At 42.3% G+C, this 22,828-nt stretch overlaps 1 protein-coding gene across 1 annotated transcript in view; it reads right to left on the minus strand.

Moving 5' to 3' along the window:
- MSRA (methionine sulfoxide reductase A) overlaps positions 1 to 15,968 on the minus strand; it is a 375,450-nt gene extending 359,482 nt beyond the window's left edge. The window contains exon 1 of the mRNA XM_059926804.1: positions 15,522 to 15,968. Coding sequence (XP_059782787.1) covers positions 15,522 to 15,657 — 136 coding nt within the window. The 5' untranslated portion in view covers positions 15,658 to 15,968. The remainder of the gene's footprint in view (positions 1 to 15,521) is intronic.
- Positions 15,969 to 22,828: the final 6,860 nt, after the last annotated feature.

Raw genomic sequence — 22,828 nt, forward strand, 5'->3', positions numbered from 1 at the left:
TTAAATGTACCCAGGTTGTAACTCTAGATGCAAACTGACCTTTAAGTTCTCAGAATAAACAATTCCACAACCTGGCTGCCCAGCTGTATCTAGAAACCAATCCAAATTGTACTAGCAAGCATCCAAGACCCATAGGATGCTTATACTTCATAGACAGACTGTAAGCATCTGCGTGTCTGAACCTCTGATTTCCCCCCAGAGTATGCATCACCACAGAACCTACATTTTTCCCATTTTCCATTCTGATCCAAACTCCTTACTTTGAGGCACTGCATAACCTGGCACCGACTTTATCTCCTTTGGCTAGATTTACAGGGAAGGTATTCATAAGTGCTTACAGTACGTATATCACATACCATGATTAATAAACATATCTACAGCGCTACTGGAGCCAAACCCTTAATAACTGATAAAAAGATTAGCTTTGTTTATTTTAATAAGCTGTGGTACATACATACCATGAGCCATTATGCAACCATTAAAAACAACATATTAAATTTCAGCGAACTAAGCATAGTGGGGAACTTCCCCAACCTGGTAAAGAACATGTACAAAAAACCTACATTAACATGATAATTAATGGTGAGAAACTAGATGCTTTACCACTAAGATCAGGAACAAGGCAAGGATGTCCTCTCTCACCACTGCTATTCAACATCATACTGGAAGTACTAGCTAATGCAATAAGACAAGGAAATAAAAGGTAAACAGATTGGGAAAAAAGAAATAAAGATGCCTTTGTTTGCAGATAACATGATTGTCTATGTAGAAAATCACAATGAATTGAAAAAAAAAAACCTCCTAGAATTAATAAGCAATTATAGTAAGGTTACAGGACATAAGGTTAATATACTAAAGTTAAATGTTGTCTTATATGCCAACAATGAACAACTGGAATTTGAAATTTAAAAACATAATACCATTTACATTAGCACTAAAGGAAATTAAATACTGAGGTTTAAATCTAACAAAATATGTACAAGATCTATATGGGGAAAACTACAAAATTCTGATGAAAGAAATCAAAGAATATCTAAATAAATGTAGAGATATTCCATGCACATGGATAGGAAGACTCAATATTGCCAAGATGTCACGTCTTCCCAACTTGATCTATAGATTCAACACTATCCCAATCAAAATCCCAGCAAGTTATTTCGTGGATATGGACAAAATGATTCTAAAGTTCATATGGAGGCAAAAGAGTCAGAGCTGCCAACACAATATTGAAGAAGAACAATGACAGAGGACTGATCCTACCCAACTTCAAGACTTGCCATAACACTACCATAATCAAGACAGTGTGGTAATGGTGAAAGAACAGACAAATGGATCAACAGAATAGAATAAAGAGCCCAGAAACAATCACAAATATAGTCAACTGACCTTTGACAAGGGAGGAAAGCCAATGCAATGGAACAAAGATAGTCTTTTGAAAATGGTGCTTGAACAACTGTATGTTCGCATGCAAAAAAATAATAATAATAATAATCTAGACCCAGACCTTACACCTTTCACAAAAATTAACTCAAAATTTAAAATGCAAATCTATAAAGCTTCTAGAAAGTAACATGAGACAATACCAGTGACCTTAGACTTGGAAATGAATTTTTAGATACTACACCAAAAATGTGATCCATGAAAGAAAAAACTGATAAGCTGGGCTTCATTAAAATTTAAAATGTCTTCTCTGCAAAAGACACTATCAAGAGTATAAGAAGACAGGCCACAGTCTGGAAGAAAATATTTGCAAAATTCATATCTGGTAAAGGACTGCTATCCAAAATATAAAAAGAACTCTTAAAACTCAACAATAAGAAAATTAAAAATCCAATTAAAAAGTAGGCAAAAGACATAAACGGATACTTCACCAAAGAAGATATACAGATGATAAATAAGCATGTGCAAAGATGTCCATCATATGTCATTAAGGAATTGCAAATTAAAACAACAATGAAATACCACTTCATACCTTTAGAATGGCTAAAATTTAAAACACTGACTAAACCAAATACTGACAAGGATGTGAATCAACAGGAATCTTATTCACTGCTGATGAGAATGTGAAATGGTCCACTTTGGAACACAGTTTGGCAGTTTCTTACAAAACTAACCATACTCTTACCACATGATCCAGCAATTGTGCTCCGTGGTATTCACCCAAAGGAGTTAAAAACTTATGTTCACACAAAAACCTATATAAGAATGTTTACAGTAACTTTATTCATAACTGCCAAAACTTGGAAGCAACCAAGATGCTCTTCAACTGGTGAATGGATAAACAAAATGTGATAAATCCATACAACGGAGTATTATTCAGCACTGAAAAGAAATGAGCTATCAAGATATGGAGGAACCCTAAATGCTTACTGCTAAGTGAAAGAAGCCAACCTGAAAAGGCTGCATACTATATGATTCCAACTATATGATATTTTTGAAAAGGCAAAATTACGGAAACAGTAAAAAGATCAGCGGTTGCCAGGGGTTCATCAGGGAGGAGGGAAGACTAGGTGGAACACGCGGATTTTTAGGTCAGTGAAACTATTCTGTATGATACTGTAATGGCGGATACCTGTCATTTTGTCAAAACACACAGAATGAACCCTAATGTAAAGTATGGACTACTTAATAATTATGTATTGATATTGGCTCATCAATTGTAACATGTACCATCTAAAGCAAAATGTTAACAACAGGGGAAACTTGGGGAGGAGGGGCATGTGTATATGGGAACTCTCTGTACTTTTCACTCAATTTCTCTGTAAACCTTAAACTGCTCCAAAAAATTAAGCCTATTAATATTGTTAAAAAGAATATGTTAAGATATACCAGGTGACTTGGTGATATTTCCATAATGTACTATTAAGTGAGAAAAGTGAGATACAGAGAATATAAGTTGATTCATTTTTATAAAATACCAACAATAAATAATGTGAGTGTTTACATATCATTTTATGGATATAGAGAAAGGCACTGAAGAATGCTCTCTTGGTTTTGGACAGTGGTTACTTGGGAAGTTGGGAGAAGAGGATAAAAATGATTAAAAACTTACAGATCAAACTTTGAGCAAAAATATGAATAAAAATTTAACGTTTAAGTAAAAAAGGCCCTGAAGCAAAGAGAAGCCATGTCAAGACTGGGGGTAGGACCAGCGAGAATAGCCTATTACCAGACTTCCTGGGAAGAGAAACCAGAGGCTGAGAGCAAAGACCCTTTGGTTCCTTTCTAAGAGAGTATACAGTAGAGAATCTTCATTTTATTAATTATATCAATTTAGTTTATCAACCATCCTACAAGTTCCAAAGCAAACATACACAGAAAAAGAAACCTAGGTTTCAGCTCTTTAATCAATCTCCTTATTCTGAAATAAATAATCATCGGGCTTTCAATGAACCAAAATAGTTAAAGCTTAAGTTCCATCATATTCGTATAAATCCCCTGGTTCATATCTTGCCCCTGGAACTTCATATTTAAATTTATATAGCTTATTCCTATATGTTTCCCCCAAACTACTGCAGCAAACAGCTATATAATCTTACTCATCCAACACCTAATCAGAAAATAATTATTCCCTTTTATTCCATTTATCAAAATAAATCCACAGCACTTCTTAGGATGAGCATAATCCTGAAAAAGAAAAAAATATATATTTTTTTAAATTTCTGAAAATAAAGTTATCTGCAAGGGGCTCCTCCAACCTCTTTTACATGCAGAGGCAGTTGGGTGCAGGGTCTCCTCTTGGAGGGATGTGGTTTCCCGGCAACCTGCCTCCGGTTGTCAGGGAGAGACCCTGGTGAGCTGGTGAGCAGGGCTGTTATCAGGCCGGCTGCAGCCTCGGTGGGGGGAGCGGGCAGCTCCGTGTGGCTGCTTCGTGCCAATGCACACAGCTCGGTGTGCGAGGAATGCTAAGTGGTGGGCCAGGAACCCCAGGGACCAAGCAGGAGTTGTTACATTGGGCTTCCTGCTAGATGACGTAGCTCTTCGAGAATTGGTTCTTAAGAAGAGATGAGGAAATGGAGGTTTGCAGCCGTGCAGTGTTTTCTCCGGGACTCTATTGGAAAGCTGGCTGATTCATTCGGCAAACCCTAATGTGGTTTTCTTTTCATCTGCTAACTGCAGTACGTCTGTTAAAATATCAAATTCTCTTCAGTTGGCCAAAGAATAATTTTTGGCCTCGTGTGAACAATGCTTTTTAATTTTTCACATTGCGTTTGACCTAAGCAAACTATAAATTACCTAAGAGTAAACTACAAATTAAAAAAAAAAAAATTAAAGCTAAAATATGAAAAAGTTCCAGAGGAAAATTCAACACTAACGTTATTACCTTACCATGGTAATATTTTCAAAAGAATTCATTTTATATACATGCTCTGGGAAGACATTCAATGTTTCTGAATTTTATTCCTCATTTTTTAAAAATATAATGATAATATAGTCATCAAAACATATTGTAACTCTACATTTCTTCCAGTTTCACTATTACCAGTCTTTGCTCTATTATAATGTAAATTTACCACACTTATTCAACAAGCTAGTGGATGAGAAATATACCCTGCTGAGAAACTCTGTAGATATGCTCTCATGAAATGGTACAGAAGTCCTACAGCAATGTAAGGAACCATGTCCTTCTCTGTGAAGGGCAATAACCTTATTCAACATTTTAGAAGCGATCCAGCTTACAGAAGAGGTCCCAGCTGGTTCAGAGGCTATGGCAGTCTCTGGTCAAGGTAAAATCAAGCATTTGGCATTGTTTAAAAACAAAAAAACAAAAAATAGACCCCAAATAAAGTCACTTATGCTAAGCCCCACGTCACCAAACCAAGATTTACCTTGGCTACAGTTTGGGGTCTCCCAGAAATGAGAGAGAAATGGTTTAAGAACCAATCAGGAATCGCCTCATGAGCACTAGTTGAATCTGCCTGACAGACCTCCTGCCATCCCCTAGAGAAAAGTAAGCTTGCCATGACCACCCTGCCTAGTACAACTTCCTTGTTCCCGCTTCCTTCTGGCTATAAAGATCTTTCATTTTGTACAGCTCCTCAGAGCCCCTTTCTCTCAGCTAGATTGGATGCTGCCCAATTCGAATCAGTTTTTGCTCAAATAGACTCTTAAAAGTTTTAATATGCCTCAGCTTATTTTAACAGCATCATGATCAAAGTAGTCAAGTATCTCACCAAATGGGAAGAACGCTTTGATAGGACATCCAGAGAGGAAGTTACCAGAAGACCAAGCAGCCTGACCATTGTAATCCAAGAGCTCTGGTCATGCGCACAGGGCACCATAACCAGGTTAGAAGTTCAGGAAAAGCAAGGGAGTACAATGGCAATCTCTGAGCTCCAAATACATTAAAGGAACTCAACCTTTACGTCCCAAAGAAGACACATTGGAATGAAAGTGTAAAACAGGGCCTCAAAGCCCTAGCTCCACCTCCAGTTCTAAGAGCAATCTATGCTGAAACAGTCCCCAAAAAGGCAGCATGGAAGGGGAAGAACTGAGATTAGCCTTGAAAGGTCCAGGAAGATTGAGATGGGCTGTGAGGAAAAAAGCAAGCTTCCCAGAGGAAGGTACTAAGAGTAGGAGTCAGCCTCAGCGGTGGAAGCAGAGATCAGGAACACTGAGATTAGCAGCAAGTCAAAGAATGTGTCTAACCCCAGGATGAAGAAAGTCATCACCCAGATCACACAGTTACCGCTATTTTCTTAGCAGTGACAGAAATCTGAGGTTTAAACAGATGCCTCGTAGTGGTGCTCACGACAGACTGGGAAGACTGAAAGCAGCGAACAAGGAAAGTGTGATGGTTAGTTTTCTGTGCCAAGCTGACTGGGCTAAAGGATGCCCAGATAGCTGGTAAAACATTACCTCCGTGTGCATTGTGAAGGTGCTTCCGGAAGAGATTAGCATTTGAGTTGGTACACTGAGTAAAGAAGATGATCCCACCAATATGGGGGGGGGGGGGGCGGTGCTCATTCAATCCAATCGGATTAGAACTAAAAGGCGGAAGAAGGGTGAATTCACTCTCTCTGTCTGAGCTGGAACATCCATCTTCTCCTGCCATCGGATGCTCCTTGTTCTCGGGCTTTAGGACTCAGACTGGAACTTACACCATTGGCTCCCCTGGTTCTCAGCTTTCAGGGTTGGACTGAATTACATCACCAGTTCTCCTGGGCCTCCAGCTTGCAGACAGCAGATCTTGGACTTTTCAGCCTCCATAATCATGTGCTCCAGTCCCTCATACTATATATATATTGTTCTGTTTCTCTGGAAAACCCTGACTAATACAGAACGCAAGGAACAATCAAGACTTACTGGAAGAGGACCAGTTTAAATACAGAGGCAAGGATCGAAGATGAATGTGGCTAAGGTTTGGGGGAGAGTAGTGCCACGACAGAAATGGGGAAATTAAAATATGTATCCAGTGTTTTGAAGGGAAAATGGTAAGTTTGGTCTTAGAACTGAGTTTGGGGTTATGGCAGGACATACATATCCTCTAAGAATTTGGAAATGGGAAGCGGAACTTTTGCAAGATGAGATCTAGCTTTCAGGAGCTATGCACAGATGAGAGTGGTTGGGAAGAAGCTAGCCAGCCAGCCAGGAGAAGACGGTACAAAGAGTAGAGCAGTAAAATGCAGGCAACGACAGGGGTGATGCCAGCAAATGCCAATTCCACTTATTCAAAGACAAGGCAGATGTCAGACTCTCCCAACCTCTCACCATCTCTTAGCTTAAAAGTTGGTGAGGAGGGGCTTCCCTGGTGGCGCAGTGGTTGAGAATCTGCCTGCCAATGCAGGGGACACGGGTTCGAGCCCTGGTCTGGGAAGATCCCACATGCCGCGGAGCAGCTGGGCCCGTGAGCCACAATTACTGAGCCTGCGCGTCTGGAGCCTGTGCTCCGCAACAAGAGAGGCCGCGATAGTGAGAGGCCCGCGCACCGCGATGAAGAGTGGCCCCCACTTGCCGCAATTAGAGAAAGCCCTCGTACAGAAACGAAGACCCAACGCAGCCATATATAAAATAAATAAATAAAAATTAAAAAAAAAAAAAAGTTGGTGAGGAGATAGACACAAGCTAAAATGACTGAACTACCCCATGATGACAAACCCACGGCCTACTAGAAATCTGACGTAACCAAAGGTCTGGGCAGCATGGAGAAAACTCAGCTCTGCGCAGCCGAGCCTGGGCTGGTGCTCTGAACTCCGGGAAGGAAGAAGTGACAGCTAAGGAGGCTGCCATCACGTACCAAGGGTGGACTGATGCCCAATTCTTCAAATATGGCCCACTCCTTATCACATACATTTCCATTTGGCTGTTGAAATGCTATCTAGGTAATACGGTTTTCTGGTATGATAGGAAAAACTATTAACACGGAAACCAGCAAACAGTGGCAATCCCAAGTCCCCAGGCTCCCACCCTTCCTGTCTTCTTCAATGTGCTATTCTCCTCTCCATTACTCAACCCGTGTCTAGTGCTTTCATCATAAGCATTCTTGCCAGAGACAACGCTGCCTGATGCATTTTTGCCACAAACATTTCCACTGGGTTAACTAATTGGACATAAGGCAATTTTGCCCTGAAAGATAAAATAATGAAAAATAAAAGAGGGACATTAAAAAGGACGTAATAAAACATGAGCAGTGTAGAATCATGGCGATACTGCCCAGATAACTGATTTTACTTTGTGGGTTGTACCTGAAAACTCGTCTTCCAAGTCTTTCATTCATTGCGTTCTATACTTTATTCTTGCTTGTTGATTCATTTCCTTGTTCAGCATCAGACAAATTTTCCCTAAAATTTCTTCCTTCATTAAGAGAGGTATCAGTTTCCAAACACTAGGATGCGTATTTGTAACTGAGCTCTGTGTTTCCTTGTGAAAGTCTCTACTCTGTTGTGTGTTCTTAGCATGTTGTCACACGTCCGTTGATAGAGGTTCCAAAGTTCTATGGGAAACGTGGGTTCAACTCTGCACCTCTGAGGTCCTCAGCCTCTTCCTCCTCCAATGCAGTGTGTTTCAAACTAAAAAACCTACTCTTGGGGCAAATCACTGTCATCTGTCAGCTCAGTAAAGCCATCAATAATGTCACTAAGTGGAAGAAATGCTAACGCATTTCAACCAGTTAAAACCAAACTGTCAAACCAAAAATTGTCAACCAGTTATTTTATCTTTCACAGCAAAACTGCCAATTAGTTCTGCAGCAAAAAATGCTTGCAGCAAAGATGTCTACAGCTAAGGTGCTTATGGAGAAAGTACCTAGAACCCATTCAAACAGCTATTGACTATCTATTCTGTATCATAACACAGGTATGGCTTTGAGGGGCCTGCCCATCAAAGAACTCACAACATAATATGCTACAGTCATTCAGCAAATATTTATTGTCAACCTACTGTGTTCCAGACACAAGGAATAAGACAAAATCCTGCCCTGAAGTAGTTTGTACTCTAATGCTACTATTTCATAAAACATTAGATATTCTGATGCTCTCAGACAAACTACAGATTTATGAGGGAAGAAAGATGAAAGAATAGGATGTAGAAGATCCACAACTTTTCTTCCTCACATTGACACCCTGAAACCATCTTCTGCAGAATTCAGTCTTTCGTACAGTGCCGGAGTTTGAGATCCGGGCTGGCACAGGATGGCAGGGGCTACAGCCAGCTGCTGTAGTATGGGAAGGGGCCTGGTCATCTGCCAAGGCAGCAGGGGTGATGGCTCCCAGGCCACTGGGGTCTGTGAAGGGGCCAGACCAAGCTCGGCAAAGAGGCCTTCACTCTGGTCCTTGCTGAGGGCCTGGAGGCTGCTGGCTCTCTTGGGACCCATGTCACAGGCTGAGTCTCCTCACCCAACCAGCTTCCCGTTCCTCACCCAGCTGTCGTCACTCTCCTCCCTCCCCAGCGGATACAGGGGCTCGCTGTGTCCCCTGAACCAGAGGGGAGCAGGACGGGACCCCCCAGGGGCTGCGCTGCGCATGCCACCCTTTTCCCCACCGCCGCTGCAGGTCCCTAGCACGTCCCTGCTCAGAGACTGAAGACAAGGGGCTTCCCATCATCCATCCTGGCCAGTCGAAAAGTTTACCACTGGTCACAAGAGTGACTGAGAGGCAATTCTGAAATCAGCACAAATCCACCACCACCAGTGGAAAAAAAATTCAGAATATGTATCCCATAGATAAAACATATTATGTTTTTGCTAGCTTCTCTGTGTCACCATTGGTCACACGATGGTCACATAAAAAAACCACCTTTTTGGTCTTTGTTTTCAGGCATTAACCACACTCTCCCCCAATATCCACAAAACATTACTGAGTGTCTGATGCAGGCAGGCAGGACCCTTTGTGAAGCGCTCCAGAGTACAGGATAAAATAAGTATCAAACACGGTCCAGCCCCACCCTTTGAGGAGTGAAACACGGCTCCCCACTCTGGACAGACATCCCTCCGGGGAGCTCACACTCAGACGGGGAGATAATGTCATCAAACACAAGTCTGTGTGCCCGACGCACAATGAGGCCAAACGATACCAAAACGTCAGAGTTTGGAGCAGAGAAAGGTTTACTGCAGGGCCATGCAAGGAGACAGGCGGCCCATGCTTTAGAAACCCCGAACTCCCGGAACGCTTTCAGCAAAGCCCTTTTATAGGAAAGGTGAGGGAGGCGCGTGGTTAGCTGTTGCAAACTTCTTGGTGTCAGATCCTTTGTTCCTGAGGTTGGGTCACGTCAGGTCACAACATTCCTGTAAACCTTCACCAAAACAAATGTTATTCTCTGCCCTGACAAGAGAGGGCAAGGTCCCAAGGCCCAACTTCCGCCCTCCGAGGCCCAGGCCCTGGCTAAGAGGAGGGGGTCCCTGCGCGGGCCGGTTACCCTGCCCGGGAGCGTTCGCCCAGCACCCAGTCTGGGTCCTCCTGCCAGTGCCCAGGCCAGGCTAAAGAGGCAGATCTCAGCTGGCGTCGCCCTCAGGGCCAGGTCCCCAGACCCTGCCCAGCCGTCATCACTGAGGAGGCAAGGCGCCCAGGATCCAGCCGGCCCTCAGGCTTTGCATTTAAACTGGAGAAAATCATTTGTGTAGGATCAACGTAATACCTCTTGTAGCAAATACCCATCAGGTGAATTCCCAGCTCACAACAACTGCCCTTCTTTGAGAATAGCCCCACCACAGAGGTGGACCTGAAGTAATGCCGTGCAATGTCCTTGCAACTTAACCCTGACCTCTGGCCACCTCCTAGGGGTAGACAACTGATCTCAGCTGGACCAATTTTTGAAACTTGAACAGAGAGACTGAAGCTGGCTGAAGCGGTTACCTGGATGGCAGTGTCCGTATACTCCAGTGGCTGAGGCCTCCGTGGGCTGCCACCCATGCAGACAGCCACCCCCGTTAGGTGGCAGAGGTGGGGACGGGGGAGAGGCTCGCTGCTGCCTCAAGGCCTGGGCCCGGCCAGCAGGCAGCCGTGGCGAGGGCTCTGGGGCTCTGCGGGACATAGCCCTCAGCCTGTCCCCGAGCCCCCAGCTCACCCGCCAGCCCCGAGGCCGGAGGGCCTGGAGGGCTCCGGGGAAACGGCCACGATCGGCCTCTCACTGCACTGTCTGCCTTGAGGACCACTGGCAGGCCGACTGTTGGCGGAGCGGGACCTCTAACTGATGCGCTAAAGGGCTCATGATAACGGCTGCACACCCACCCCGCCCCTACTACAATACGACAGAGATTTAATAACTTGGGTAGCAAAAAAGCACCTCAGTAGCAACGCAAGATCTGATAGAAGGATTCATAAAATAGTTCAAAATTATTTGTCTAGTAGAGAAGAAAGGGATTGCTTAGGTTGGAGAGGAAAAGGATGGGTTTATAACAGAAATGGAATTCAAGCAGGGCAAGTTTTGAGGAAGAGCAGGATAAGGATATATGGAAAACACAATATTTTACCCAAGCAGGCATTTAATAAACATTTAATGAATGACTAAATGAAAAGATTAGAGTGTGGAACCCACTTGGGTAAAATCACATGAACGTTTCCAGAGGCAAAACACTGAAGCACATGCTAGCCAGAAGATGGGGTTCTATAGGGGCACAGTAGGAAAAAAGGCTGGGAAGGTAACGGTCAGATGGTGGGAGATATGGAATACCCTTATCCCAGGGACTTCAGGGAAGTACTGAGGATTCTGAAACAGAGGGTAAAATAAAGAGCTTTAGACAGGATGCAAAGAGGAGAGATAATAGCTCTGTGTCCTACAATTTAGAAGTTAATCACACACTGGTGAAAATTTTTCTAAAAGGAAATTTGTTTTCTATGATTTTCTTTTAAAAGTCTATGTACATCACTCAAAATAAAAGAAATACACATAATGCCTTCTACATAATAGTGGAAGGAATTTGTCCCCAAGGATCTTTTCTTTGTATAAATGATGCCACCACAATTGACACTTCAATAAAAATGAATATTTATGAAATGTAAAATGATTTGGATTAACTTATTCCAATTTCACCCTCTAAATTTAGATTTTTAAATCAGGCCAAAATGTGGATTTTGATTACAAAAGCAAGTTGGGGAAGAAAAACAGAACTTGACATGAAAAAGAGAGCAAAATTTAAAAAGGAAAAAAAAGAACTTGAAATAGGGATGAAAAAAGATGATAGAAAGGTGGTCAATTAGACTAAAAACAGCAGAAAGAGATCATCTTCAAAGTGGAGTTACTTAATTCAATAATGCAGTCACATTATAAGAACGAAAAGTTAAAAAAAAAGCACGGAGTCAAATCTCCCAGCTGTGTCTCCCCTCCACCATCAGCTCACTGCATTGCCCTCTCCGTGGCCATTACTTTCTTATCTATCCTTCCAAAGTTTCTTTGTGCATAAATATTATTACTTTCCTCCCTGTTCACACAAAAGTTAACATATAACACTGTTCTGACCTTGCATTTTTCACCTAACACTATATCTTGGCAATCTCTCCATACCCATTCATATAGATATTCCATGTTCTTTTTTACAGCTGCATATTTCATTGTGAGGACGAACCATAATTTATTTAACTAGCCCCTATTGATGGGCGTTTGGGTTGTTTCCAGTCTTTGACTACTGCAAGCAAAGCTGCAGTGAATAACCTGGTACAGTCATCATTTGGCACGAATGCAAGTATATCTGTAGGATAAATTCCCAGGAATTGAATTCCTCGGTCAAAAGGTATACGCATTTAAATTTTTGACAGATATGGCCAAATTGCCTTCCATAAGAGTTGAGCCAATTTACATTCTTGCCAGCTATGTACAAGAGTGTCTTCTTCCTTAAGGATTTACCAACAAAGTAGATCATCAAATTTCTGGATTTTTGCCAGTCTGAAGAATGAAAAATGGTACTTGCATTCTCATTATGAATGAAGCTGAGCATCTTTTTATATGTTTAAGAGCCAATTATACTTCCTTTTCTGTAAACTGCTCATAACCTTTGTCTATTTTTCTAATGGATGTTGGTGTTTTCTTATTATCTTCTAGAAGCTTCTTATATATTAGGGAGATTAGTCCTTCACCTACGATATGAGTTGCAAATATTTACCCCAGTTTGTCTTTTGAATTTGCTTGCGGTAATTTTTGCCTGCAGAAGATTTTTATTTTGTTGTGATCTAATTTATCAGTTTTTTAAGTCTTCTGATTTTCAAGTCATGGTTAGAAAGGCTTTCCTTTCTAAAGGAATTCTCCCTTGCTCATCCTTAAATTATTTCATTTTGTACATTTAACTAAATGAAAAAACAGTACATATAGTAGTTAAGATCACAAACCCTAGCGGCAAACTGCCTATATTCATATCCCAGATCCACTACTTATTAGCTATATGACCTTGTATAAGTCACCTAAACTCTATAGGCCTCAGTTTCCACACCTACAAGTGGGGATAATAACAGTTACCACCTCCTCAGGTTGTTGTGAAGATTAAACGTATTAGTAAATGTAAATCAATTACTACAGTGTCCGGCATATAGTAAACACTCAATAAGAGTGAGCTATTATCAACATATATCTTTTGGAACTTTTCCTGGTTTAAGACGTGAAGTACAGATCCAACTTTGGTGGGGGTTTTTTTGGTTTTTTGTTTGTTTGTTTTCCATATGGCTACTCAGCTGTCCCATAACCATTTATTGAATATTCCATCTTTTCCCCACTGATTTGAGAGGTCACCTGTATCATATGCTACATTCTCATACATATTTAAGAATTTCTGATCTTTCTATCGACCTATCTATTCATGGACCAGTCCCACACTGTTTAAATTATTAAGCTTCACTTTTACTATGTGCAAGGGCTAGGTGTCCCTCTTTGTTCTTCTTTTACAGTTACCATTAACTATTCCTGCTTATTTTTCCATATGAATTTTTTAAATTAGTGCATCCTGTTCTAGAATAAAATAAAAATATCATTAGTATTTTTCTTGAAACCATGTTACCTTTATAAATTAACTTAGGGTAGGGTGCAAATAACAACAGACATAAACAGAGGTAATATAGAAAGGTGAAAAGCTGTTAAACAGATTGGAGGTTGGAGTAGAGATGAATTTAACTTTCAAAACAATATTATTAAGTCCCTAAGCTTCTATCTTACAGCCACTGAAAACCCACCAAAGAGGTAACACTGCCCATTTCTTGGGCCAATCAGAACCTTCGGCAACCTGTCAAGGCAGCAGTACCAGGGGTAGAGATAGGAAAGGCCACAATCTAAAATTTAAGTATTTGTGGGGGTGGAAGTTACAACAGCTGAACAAAAAGGACATGTGCCTTATAGGCTTGGCCCTACACCAAAAAAAACAGTTCACTGGTCCAGATACAGCAATGTATGCATGGCTATATAAAAAGGCAGAAGAGCCTGGACAAGCACCAAGTCCTGAGGTTTTGCAGTCAGAGTTACTAGATGGATAGAAAAAGAAATCGTTGGCTTGTTTCTGTCATGTTAATCTTTTACCAAAAGTGTCATTTATATACTAAAGAATTGAGTGGGAAGACTTTGGTTAAGATAAAGGAGAACTAAATTGTGGTCAGTTTTAACCTTGAACCAGTTTGGAAATCTGATCAGGAGTTTTTGGTTTGTTTGTTTTTAGATGTCTAGGAGGACATACCACAGACACTGTAGCGTGTAAAGAGGAAGTTTCATACAAGTTGGGAAAGTTCAGCGTTGAGAAGTATTGCCTTTAAATATCCATTTATGAATCCTTGTTTGTTAAAAGAGAATTCTCTTTCAAGATAAAGTTTAGATAATGGGGTTATGTAATTTAGAGACAGAGTTAAAGATAATCGGGATTTTTTTTTTTCAAAACTCATTCTCTGAATTTGAGTCAAAAATAAGCTTTTTAAGGCTATCAATGAGTTGGGAGTGAAGTGATGTGGGGCACAGGAAATAGAACTGCTAATGTAGGTGAATGAGAAACAGGTCACACAGCACCAGTTCCTAAACTGCCTCAAATCCAAAAACCTCTACCTTCTCCATTCTCATACTGAGTATTGTGTATGATACACAGACCCTCAGAACGACCTCCTCCTATATATACTCAACAATTCTTTAAGGAAAAGAAAGATGGAAGAATCCCTAGAAAACTGTAAATGCAGGATTTATCTTGGCATCGAGCCATATGTAAAAGATTAATCACCGCTTAATCCTCCAACACCTCTAAGGCAGCCGTTTACAAACTACCGAGTGCATTAGTATCACCGGAAGGGCGTATTTAAAAGATATCATTGGGACTACACTATGAGAAGCAATGCACCAAGGTAATACTTCTCAAAGTATGGTCCTCAGGTTGGTGGACACGTGCTATCTGCGACCTTCTAAGGGGCTGGGACATAAATTAGAGTTATGCTTTCGAAACTTTTAGAGTAGTTTCTAGCATTCCATTTTTATCATATTTTATTATATTCTCCAGAAGTATTGGTATGAGATTAGAAAATTATTTTTAAGTTTGGGAAGCACAGCTCTTCTGCGTGGCTGACACACACAGGCAAACCCGGGAGCACAGGGGCAGGGGCAGCTCCTGCCAACTGGGGGAAACCAGGCAGTCCTGGAGGATAATGGTAGCCTAAGGATAATTCCTACAACCAGAACAGTGAAGTGAGAAACAATTTCAAAACTGCAGTATTCATCGTTCTGTACCATTCCATTGCTTCCAGTGACAACACAACGCCGCAGCAACGATGCAAGTGGCCAGCATCCCAGCGGCCGGTGCCAAAAAGAAAGGGGATGCACACCGTGGGAAAGGGCGAAAATTGGGTCAGTGCTTTTCCCGCCCCAAGTTTGAAGCCGCCGGGGTATTTGCACTGTAGGTGAATTACACCACCGTAGTAGGTCCAGTCAACGCGTTTCGCGTTGTTTTAGCTGGTGAGAACCCAAACAAAGAAAGAGTAGCTAACCCTGGCCCCCTCCCCTGCCAGCGCTCTCCGCGCCTGCGCAGAACCCCGGCTGCCGACCCTCCCGAAGCTGGCCCCCGGCTCCCTTCCGGCGGCCAGAGGATGCGCGTGCATAGCGGCGACGACCGCGCCCTCGGTGCGTGCCCGCGTCCTTACCCGCTACGGCGATCGCCTCCTTCCGGCCCGGCAGGGCCGCCTGAGGGCTGACGATGTTGGAGGCGGAGTTACCCATTCTCCGGACGGAGAAGAGGCTCTGGAAGAGCTGGTGGGCCGTCCTGGTGGCGGCGAGCATGGGCGGGTGGCTGGCCTAGGGGCCGCCGGGCGGACCGGCGCGGTCGGGAGCCGAGGCGCCGCTGCGGAGTGGGCGGCCGGCGCGGGGCGGCGGGAGCCGGGTGCACTGGCCGGCGGGCGGGCGGGTCAGCGGGGGCACGTGCGCGGCCGGCTGTGCTGCCCCCGCACCGGAATCGAGTGATTACCTCAGCCTCGGGCCGGGCGGGCCCGGACCGAGGGCGTGTTCTCGCCCTGGCGTGGGGCCGGGTCCGGGGACGCACCTGCGAGTTTTCCTTGCTCCCCTTCGGTGCAAAGTTCCCGGGCGGAAGACAAGTGTACTAATGGCGGTATAGAGTACGTGAAGCGGCAGGGGCCAAAAAAATAATGCCCGGCTTTTGACTTTAAAGTTCGTTCGCATTTCACAATCTCCTTAACAATTGCTCGGTGTGCCCAGTAAACTGTACGACTACCTGCCTTACAAACTAGTAACTATATCTGTTTCCACTGGAGCCATTATGATGATAAATTATCAAAAAGATGATTATCCAAAGTGAAAACTAAGCACAATTTTCAAAAAGTTAAGAATAGGGAAGATAATTCAATATAATGTTTTATATATACATATATATATGCACACACACATGGAAATAATATACTGATAAACACAAAGGGGAAAAATAGGAACAAGGCACTGATAACCCATTAACGCAGTTGAGGTGAACTTAAGGGTTCTATTGGATCATTCTTGGCTCTCAAATCATGGGACGTAACATTTGCTCCTGTGACAGATTTTCAACCCCAAAAATAAGGTGGGTGGAGGCAGATGGGTGACTTGGGAGTTGCATATGTGAAATTTTGGTTTTACACGAATGTTCTGCCAAAGTGGGCGGATAGTCTCATGAAGGAAGGAACTTCAGATTAGCACCCAGAGAAATGAGAAGGCTTTGAGCCAGCCTCCCCGGTGGATTTAGTTACCTCTCTATGTTGTTTAGTTACCTCTTTGTGCTCATGTGGTCTGGATTGTAACCTGAGGACAGGAGGATTAGACCTACTGTATTGTAGAATATGGCCAGACAGGTAACATTAAAACCTCGGTCAAAGTGTTTGTTTTGTAATACGGGCTCTGTCTGGGTAGTGTGCCTCGGGTTTTACTTCCGATTTATTTGGTTTTGCTATGAGATTATACGAAGTAGGTTCTACAGGCCTTTCCTGAAAGCTTTACAAGGTGTCCCTTCTAGGTCGTAAGATCGTTCTTCTGTCAAAGGAAATAGTCTGTGTTTTCTTTTTCTGTGTTTTGTGGTTGATTGTATGAAATTAAGAACTGAAGAATTTGGGGACTTCCCCAGCAGTCCAGTGGTTAAGACCCTGCGCTTCCAGTGCACTAGGCGCCGGTTCCATCCCTGGTCGGGGAACTAAGATCCCACGTGACACACACACACACACACACACACACACACAAACCAAAGAATTTTTCATATCAAGGAGAAGTACTTACATAATGTTAAGAAACCACAACAAAGCTACAGTATGTATATGTGTAGTATGTAGTACACATATAATAGTGCATACACCTCCCCTTGCACCCCCACTGAAGAAAGACTAGAAAAAATGTTTGCAGTTTTGTTGTTGTTCATGGTAATGGTTGACTGGTTTTCACTTTCTTTAAACTTCTGGTTTGAAATGGTACATATTATTCCAGTGTTCTCAAGTATTCCCATGGCTGTGTTACTTTTATTATAATTTTTTTTTTAATTTTTAAAAGAAAAAATACCTTTTTTCATAAAACAGGGGTTTCTTATCTCATTTACCAGAATAGTTGAGAGAAAAGTTACATTGAGGTTGGTTACTTGGTTGGCTGGTTGGTTGCTTGGTTGCTTGGTTTAGGAGAGAATTAATATTCCTGCCTTCAGTGATGCCATTTTCATCACTAAGGTTTCGTTTTCTTCAGAATCTCCTAAACCTTCTGAGCTTCTCCACACTGAGAGAGTCTTTTTTTGTCCATATTCCCCATTGGGCACGCACTGCTCTGAAGTGTTATTTTTGTGATTATGCTCTGATTTTCCAACAGATTCTAACAATGTATGTTCTTTAGGATGCAGTCTAAGCATCCTCTTTGGTATAACAAAGACCCAAAATACATCAGTTTAAACAAAATAGAAGTTTATTTCTTCTATTATGTAACGATCCAGAAATAGAGCACTGAGCAGGGCAGTGTCTTTTCTTCACTCTGTCTATACCAACTGGAATGCCTGCCTGATTCTCTCTGGTTTTCCGACCTTATTCTTCACCATTCAATTCACGACTCATCTTGTCTGTGCAACCTTCCCTGATTGCACAAGGAAACAGGGTTATTCATTGAGCCTAGGTTGCCCCATAGCACTCACCACTTGCATCACTCGGGTAGCACATAGCCTGTACTATCTTGTGTTGTTAGTTATCTGAAAAGATATACTAATTATTATGGAGGTTTCAAATACGTCCACAAATTGTTTTTTTTTAATAGATCTTTATTGGAGTATAATTGCTTCACAATACTGTGTTAGTTTCTGCTGTACACCAAAGTGAATCAGCCCTATGCATACATATGTCCCCATATCCCGTCCCTCTTGAGCCTCCCTCCCACCCTCCCTATCCCACCCCTCTAGGTGGTCGCAAAGCACCGAGCTGATTTCCCTGTGCTATGCAGCTGCTTCCCACTAGCTATCTGTTTTACATTTGGTAGTGTATATATGTCCATGCCACTCTCTCACGTCGTCCCAGCTTACCCTTCCCCCTCCCCGTGTCTTCAATCCATTCTCTACGTCTGCATCTTTATTCCTGTCCTGCCACTAGGTTCATCATAACCTTTTTTTGTTTTTAGATTCCATATATATGTGTTAGCATACGGTATTTGTTTTTCACTTTCTGACTTACTTCACTCCGTATGACAAACTCTAGGTCCATCCACCTCACTACAAATAGTTCAGTTTTGTTTCTTTTTATGGTTGAGTAATATTCCATTGTATATCTGTGCCACATCTTCTTTATCCATTCATCTGTCGATGGACACTTAGGTTGCTTCCATGTCCTAGCTATTGTAAATAGTGCTGCAATGAACATTGTGGTATATGTGTCTTTTTGAATTATAGTTTTCTCAGGGTATATGCCCAATAGTGGGATTGCTGGGTCATATGGTAGTTCTATTTTTACTTTTTTAAGGAACCTCCGTACTGTTTTCCATAGTGGCTGTATCAATTTACATTCGTACCAACAGTGCAGGAGGGTTCCCTTTTCACCACACCCTCTCCAGCATTTATTGTTTCAAGATTTTTTGATGATGACCATTCTGACTAGCGTGAGGTGATACCTCATTGTAGTTTTGATGTGCATTTCTCTAATAATTAGTGATGTTGAGCATCTTTTCATGTGCCTCTTGGCCATCTGTATGTTTTCCTTGGTCAAATGTCTATTTAGGTCTTCCACCCATTTTTTAATTGGATTGTTTGTTTTTTTGATATTGAGTTCCATGAGCTGTTTGTATATTTTGGAGATTAGTCCTTTGTCTATTGTTTCATTTGCAAATATTTTCTCCCATTCTGAGGGTTGTCTTTTTGTCTTGTTTATGGCTTCCTTTGCTGTGCAAAAGCTTTTAAGTTTAATTAAGTCCCATTTGTTTATTTTTGTTTTTATTTCCCTTACTCTAGGATGTGGGTCAAAAAAGATCTTGCTGTGGTTTATGTCAAAGAATGTTTTTCCTATGTTTTCCTCTAGGAGTTTTATAGTGTCTGGTCTTACTTTTAGCTCTTTAATCCATTTGGAGTTTATTTTTGTGTATGGTGTTAAGTGGTGTTCTAATTTCATTCTTGTACATGTAGCTGTCCAGTTTTCCTAGCACCACTTATTGAAGAGGCTGTCCTTTCTCTATTGTATGTTCTTGCCTCCCTTGCCATAAATTAGGTGACCATATGTGAGTGGGTTTATCTCTGGGCATTCTCTCCTGTACCATTGATATATATTTCTGTTTTTGTGCAAGTACCATATTGTCTTGATGACTGTAGCTTTGTAATGTAGTCTGAAGTCAGGGAGTCTGATTCCTCCAGTTCTGCTTTTTTCCTTCAAGACTGCTTTGGCTATTCAGGGTCTTTTGTGTCTCCATACAAAATTTAAGATTTTTTGTTCTAGTTCTGTAAAAAATGCCATTGGTAATTTGATAGGGATTGCATTGAATCTGTAGATTGCTTTGGGTAGTATAGTCACTTTCACAATATTGATTCTTCCAATACAAGAACATGGTATATTTCTCCATCTGTTTATGTCATCTTTGATTTCTTTCATCAGTGTTTTATAGTTTTCTGAGTACAAGTCTTTCGCCTCCTTAGGCAGGTTTATTCCTAGGTATTTTATTCTTTTTGTTGCAATGGTAAATGGGATTGTTTCCTTAATTTCTCTTTCTGATTTTTTGTTGTTGGTGTATAGGAATGCCAGAGATTTCTGTACATTAATTTTGTATCCTGCAACCTTACCAAATTCATTGATTAGTTCTAGTCGTTTTCTGGTGGCATATTTAGGATTTTCTATGTATAGTATCATGTCATCTGCAGACAGTGACAGTTTTACTTCTTCTTTTCCAATTTGTATTCCTTTTATTTCTCTGATTGCCATGGCTAGGACTTCCAAAACTATGTTGAGCACCGATCCTGTCTGGCCTCCACTTCTCCTCTCCCCTCTGTCCCCCCATATCCTACCAGTTCACTTGGGGGTTCCTCCCATCTCCTTGGGCGTCAGGGTCCCCCATCAGCAGCCGGCAGGCGCCCTAGTTGCCGGGAGACGCTAACCCGGTTTCTTCCCACACCGCCATCTTGACTCCGCTCTCCCACAAATTCTTTTAAAGGTCCAGTTTCCCTCCCCTGACATTTTCATCGGACTTAGTGTTTGTTTCTATTGAATAAGACAGAAGTGATGGTGTGTGACCTCTGAGACTAAACCATAGAAGGCAAGGCAGCTTCCTTCTTGCTCACTTTTGGATCACTCCCTCTGGGGGAAGCAAGCTGTCACATCATGAAGATTCTCAATCAGCCCAATGGAGAAGCCCACATGGTGAGGAATGGAGGTCTCCTGCCAACGGCCAGGTGAGTAAGCAATCTTAGAAGCAGATTCTCCAGACCCAGTAAAGCTTTCAGGTGTTATCTTGTCTGCAACCTTATAAGAGGCTCTGAGCCAGAGCCACCCAGCTAATCTGCCTCCAGATTCCTGACCCACAGAAACCACTAGACAAAAAAATTCTTGTTGTTTCTTTTAAAGTGTTTTTAAAATTCATGGTGAGATAAGGAGACAATATTCTTGAAAACAGGGCTTATCAGAGTTGAAAGGATTTTCTTGGAACTCCCACAACTGATTTTACATAATAAGAACCAAAGCTAGAGGACTGGCCTTAAAATAAACCCTAGACTAGAAAGGGTAAAGGCCATGACTTAAGAGATGAGAAAGAAGATCAAACAACTTTATCTTATTCTCCCACCCTGGGATGAATTTGGGGATGGACTCTTAGAAACCTCTAAATGGACTGGGGAAGAATCTGAAGATTTGGGAGCCAGTGCTTCACTTCCTGGGGCATATCCTAGGACAGTGAGCCATCGGGGCATAAAGAAATCAGTCTTGGGACTTCCCCGGTGGTCCAGTGTCTGGGACTCCACGCTCCCAATGCAGGGAGCCTAGGTTCGATCCCTGGTCGGGGAACTATATCCCACATGCCACAACTAAAGACCCCATGTGCCCAACTAAGACCTGGTGCAGCCAAACAAATAAATAAATAAACAAAGATTAAAAAAAAGAAAAATATATCAGTGTAGTAGATTGGAACAATGTGTTTTTTAATGACTTAGACTAGATAAGAAATATCAGAGTGCATCCACAAGTAGGAAGGATCTACATAATTGGGGGTATTTTTTATTTCTCTTACATACACGTGTGTGTTGTACATACACTGTGTCTAAACTTAAAATATATTTCTTAGTGTAGCTCCTGGTCAAAAGAAGTTTGAAAGCCATGGTCTAAAGAGACTATAAATTCTCGAAGGCTCTTGCCTTCAGCAAGGCATGCAATGCTGTGTGTGTGCAGAGGAGCAGTGACTGAGGGCAGGGCCAAGGCTGGCAGACCAGAGGGCAGCCTCACAGGATCCTGCACAATTGTGTTGGGTGTGGGGAAAGAAGGAGGGCATTGCCAGGTCTCCCATGAGGGGCAGGGGTGTGGAAGGACAGAGAGAACCCATGACCCTGATAAAGCCTGGAGTTAGAGTAAGGAGACCCAAGTGCTGCAACGTGTGACCAGGCGCAACAGCAAGGTCCTCAGTTATTGGGAGCAGGAGCCAGCCTAATGCCCAAAGGATGGACAGGAAGAGCTGTGTCTCAGCCGAGCAGGAGCCCGGTGGCCAGGAGTCCAAGCTACACCAATGCACATGCTCAGGACAGGTGCCAAGGCTGAGAAACACCTCAGTGGAAGACCACAAGACCAGGAGCACACGTAGCTCTTCCAGTACCCAGATGGCACCTTGAAAGGAGTAGGGAAAGCCCTGGAGAGAATCCCGAAAGACTGACCAGTTACCCGAATAGGCTATTTAAAACTGAAAGACGCCAAGAAGACACTTTTATTTGTCAAGATCAAGTGTTTTCCTCCATCATTAGAAACAATAAGAGCAAGATGAGATCAGTTATAGAAAACAGGGCAGTTAACATTTTCTGTACATCTGAGTCATTGTTTAAATTTCGGCCTCATTACATGGGGTTTATGGAAGCATGCAGAGGGGTAGCTGCCCTGCCTAGGAGTAGGGATGCTGCCTGCTTCCTGGGATACCACGTGCGCAAATGAAACCTTGTACGGTACCAATCTACCACTAAATGGCAAAGTACAAGAAAAAAGATAGTGTCTTAAGTTTTTGATAAGCAACATATATTCATTCAATTTGAAAAGCTATCTTTTAGTCCACAATAATATACCCTGACTTTTCTGGTGTCGAAAAGTCCTTCCTTCTCCTATGGTGGTGATGAGATAGCAGTTGTTCTTCTAAGGCCCTCATCTGGCAAAATAGAACGTGGAAAACCAAAATATTTGGTCCAATCCTGCTAACCCTTGACATCCAAGTACCACTGAGGTAACGTGTGTGATCGCTCCTGACACAGAGCAGTCACTCCATCAATAGACATCCCTGTCCTCCCTCC

The sequence above is a fragment of the Balaenoptera ricei genome, chromosome 6 (genome assembly GCF_028023285.1).
Source record: "Balaenoptera ricei isolate mBalRic1 chromosome 6, mBalRic1.hap2, whole genome shotgun sequence".
Lineage (NCBI taxonomy): Eukaryota > Metazoa > Chordata > Mammalia > Artiodactyla > Balaenopteridae > Balaenoptera > Balaenoptera ricei.